Genomic DNA, 2,766 nt, shown 5'->3' on the forward strand with positions numbered 1-2,766 from the left:
CCGTACCCACCTACGGGGCCATATCCCCCCGGACCGTACCCCCCCCCGGGACCATACCCCCAGGGTCCCTACGCCCAGCCACCCTATGCCCAGCCGCAGCCCATGGTCCCTGGGGACCAAGACTGTAAGTAACGGTGCTCCATGGGGGGGGGGGCTGGTTTTGGGGTGCAGGCGAGGAGGGGGTTGCCCCCCGCAGTGGACGCTGATGACAGCCCTGGGAGGTGGGGGGGGTGTCCAGTGCCCCATTTTGGTAGCACTGGCCCCATTTTGGCCGGGCAGAAGCAGGTCCGGCCGTGTGGCTGGTGCGGGTGGGCAAGGGGGGGGGTCTGGCTGGTAGCGGGGCTGCGGGGACCCCCAGGGGAAGGGATCCTGCCCCACAAGCCCCCACAGACAAGCCTGGCCCTGGGGTGCCCCTGCCAGCCAGAGGAGGGTGCCAGCCGTGGCGCCGGGATGGGGGGACACTACCTGGAGCTGTCAGCTCGATGGGGATGCCAGCGTGAAGCCCGGCTTGGGGGGGCACAGAGCTCTGCTCCCCCTGGCCTCTGACGCCCCCCAGACCCCCTCAGCCCCATCTTTCCTCTTCCCTTGCCGCTGCCAGCTGGAGCCGGGCCACACCGCTGGCCGTGGAGGCCGGGCATCATGGTCATCCGAGTCGGTGAGCGGCCACCCTGGTGGGCAGGGGCAGGCAGGCCCTAGGACAGGGAATCGGCACGGCGCAGCGGTGCAGGCAGCCCCCCCGCTCCTGGCTCCCTTCACCCGTGCCCCATTCCTCTCCCTGCAGCCCCCCTGCACAGCACCTACCATGAGGACGGGCCACCCTCCTACTATGACAACCAGGACTTCCCCACCGCGCACTGGGATGACAAGAGCATCCGGCAGGCCTTCATCCGCAAGGTGGGACTTGGCTAGGGGCACTTCATGGGGGCAGGGGTTTTGGGCACCCCACTGTGACCTGTCCCCATCCCCCAGGTCTTCCTGGTGCTGACCCTGCAGCTGACCGTCACCTTCGCCTTTGTGGCCATCTTCACCTTTGTGAAAGGTGTGAAGGGCTTCGTGCAGCGCAATGTCTGGACGTACTACGTCTCCTATGCCGTCTTCTTCATCTCCCTCATCGTCCTCAGCTGCTGTGGGGATTTCCGTCGCAAGCACCCCTGGAACCTGGTAGCTCTGGTATGTGCCATGCCAGGGCAGCGGTGGTCTTGGCCGTGGCTTTGGCAGCCCTGCGCCCCATGACCCTGGGGATGCCCGAGGTCCCACAGGCTGCCCAGGGGATGGCTGTGGGGACAGGGAGGGACGGGGGACATGGCTGGGCGGGTTTGGGGGGTGCAGAGGGGGCGACTGCCTGGCCTGGTGAGAGCAGAGCCTGCTCGGGACTTGGCAAAGCCGAGAGCTTTATGCAAAGGGCATTGGGTGCTGCGGAGGTGCGGTGTCACCAGGCCCGGCTGGACCCGGCGGTGGGTGGCAAAGGAGAGGGGTGGGGCAGCCGAGCCGGTGTGATGTGGTGCCCGTCTGTTCCCCAGTCCATCCTGACCGTCAGCCTGTCCTACATGGTGGGGATGATCGCCAGCTTCTACAACACTGATGCCGTCATCATGGCCGTGGGCATCACCGTCGTTGTCTGCTTCAGCGTTGTCATCTTCTCCCTGCAGGTCAGCTCCCGGGGTGGGTGGGCAGGTGGCTGGGTGACACCCCCCCGCCCCCAGGCTCCCTGCTGGGGCTGGGGGCCTCTGAACCAGGCATAGAACCAGCTCCCTGCTCGCTCTCCCCTGTCCCACAGACCAAGTATGACTTCACCTCCTGCCGGGGCGTGCTCATCATCTGCCTCGTCGTCCTCATCATCTTCTCTATCCTCTGCATCTTCATCCGGAACCGCATCATGGACATCATCTATGCTTCCCTGGGGGCCCTGCTCTTCACCTGCGTAAGTGCCGGGGGGGGCCCCGTCCTCCTCTGCCTCCTGCTGCTGCCCCTTCCCCGGGGGCGGGGGGTTGAACCATCTGCCAGATCCCTGGGGGTTCAGGCTGTGGGTTGGGGGCACAGGACCCAGGCCCAGCTGGCGGGACAGGGGGGCAAGGGACCCGCTTGTGGGGCAGCTGCTTGGTTGTGGGGGCTGTGGGGTGCTGCTGGCCTCCCCCCCAACCTCTGCCAGGCTCCGTGTCTCCCCACCATGACATCCCCTCTCCCGCAGTTCCTGGCGGTGGACACGCAGATGATCCTGGGGAACAAGCAGCTGGCACTCAGCCCCGAGGAGTATGTCTTCGCTGCCCTCAACCTCTACACAGACATCATCAACATCTTCCTCTACATCCTGGCCATCATCGGCAGGGCCAAGGAGTAGCGGCCCCACCACCGCCGCCGTGGCCCCCCTGCCACCCCCCGGCACGTGTCCCGGTTTGTGGTCTCCCCCTCCGCCCCTGTAGCCGGTTTTGTTTGGTGTTCTCATCGCACCCCCTCGTCAGTTCTCCCGTTAAGAGTTTCTTTGACCCCAGCCACCTCCCCAGCTCCTGACAGGAGTGGCTGTGGGGGCTCGCTGGGCTGGGGAGGGGGCACGGGGTGACAGTTCTGTCCCCTTGCTGGGAGGCAAGGCGCTTGCCCGTGCCTGCCTGCCTGCTGGGGTGTCGCAGCCGCCTGCTGCCCCTCTTGTCCCCCCTAGAAGCCCCCTGCCCAGGCCCTCTGCTTCCCCCCTCCCCGCTGTGAATACGGCTTTTCCCCCCACCTTGTGTTGAACGCGGACTGGAAGCACTTTCTCCCCCCATCCGTGGTGGA

General features: G+C 66.4%; 1 protein-coding gene across 1 annotated transcript; it reads left to right on the forward strand.

Annotated features, from left to right (window-relative positions):
* Positions 1-2,766, forward strand: GRINA (glutamate receptor, ionotropic, N-methyl D-aspartate-associated protein 1 (glutamate binding); the record flags this gene model as incomplete). Its single annotated transcript, XM_010566818.1, has 6 exons — positions 1-124; positions 782-894; positions 970-1,170; positions 1,521-1,649; positions 1,778-1,921; positions 2,189-2,766. Coding segments are annotated over 6 exons (861 nt in total), but the record flags the coding sequence as incomplete, so codon positions are not given.

Source organism: Haliaeetus leucocephalus, unplaced genomic scaffold (genome assembly GCF_000737465.1).
Source record: "Haliaeetus leucocephalus isolate CR32 unplaced genomic scaffold, Haliaeetus_leucocephalus-4.0 Scaffold218, whole genome shotgun sequence".
Lineage (NCBI taxonomy): Eukaryota > Metazoa > Chordata > Aves > Accipitriformes > Accipitridae > Haliaeetus > Haliaeetus leucocephalus.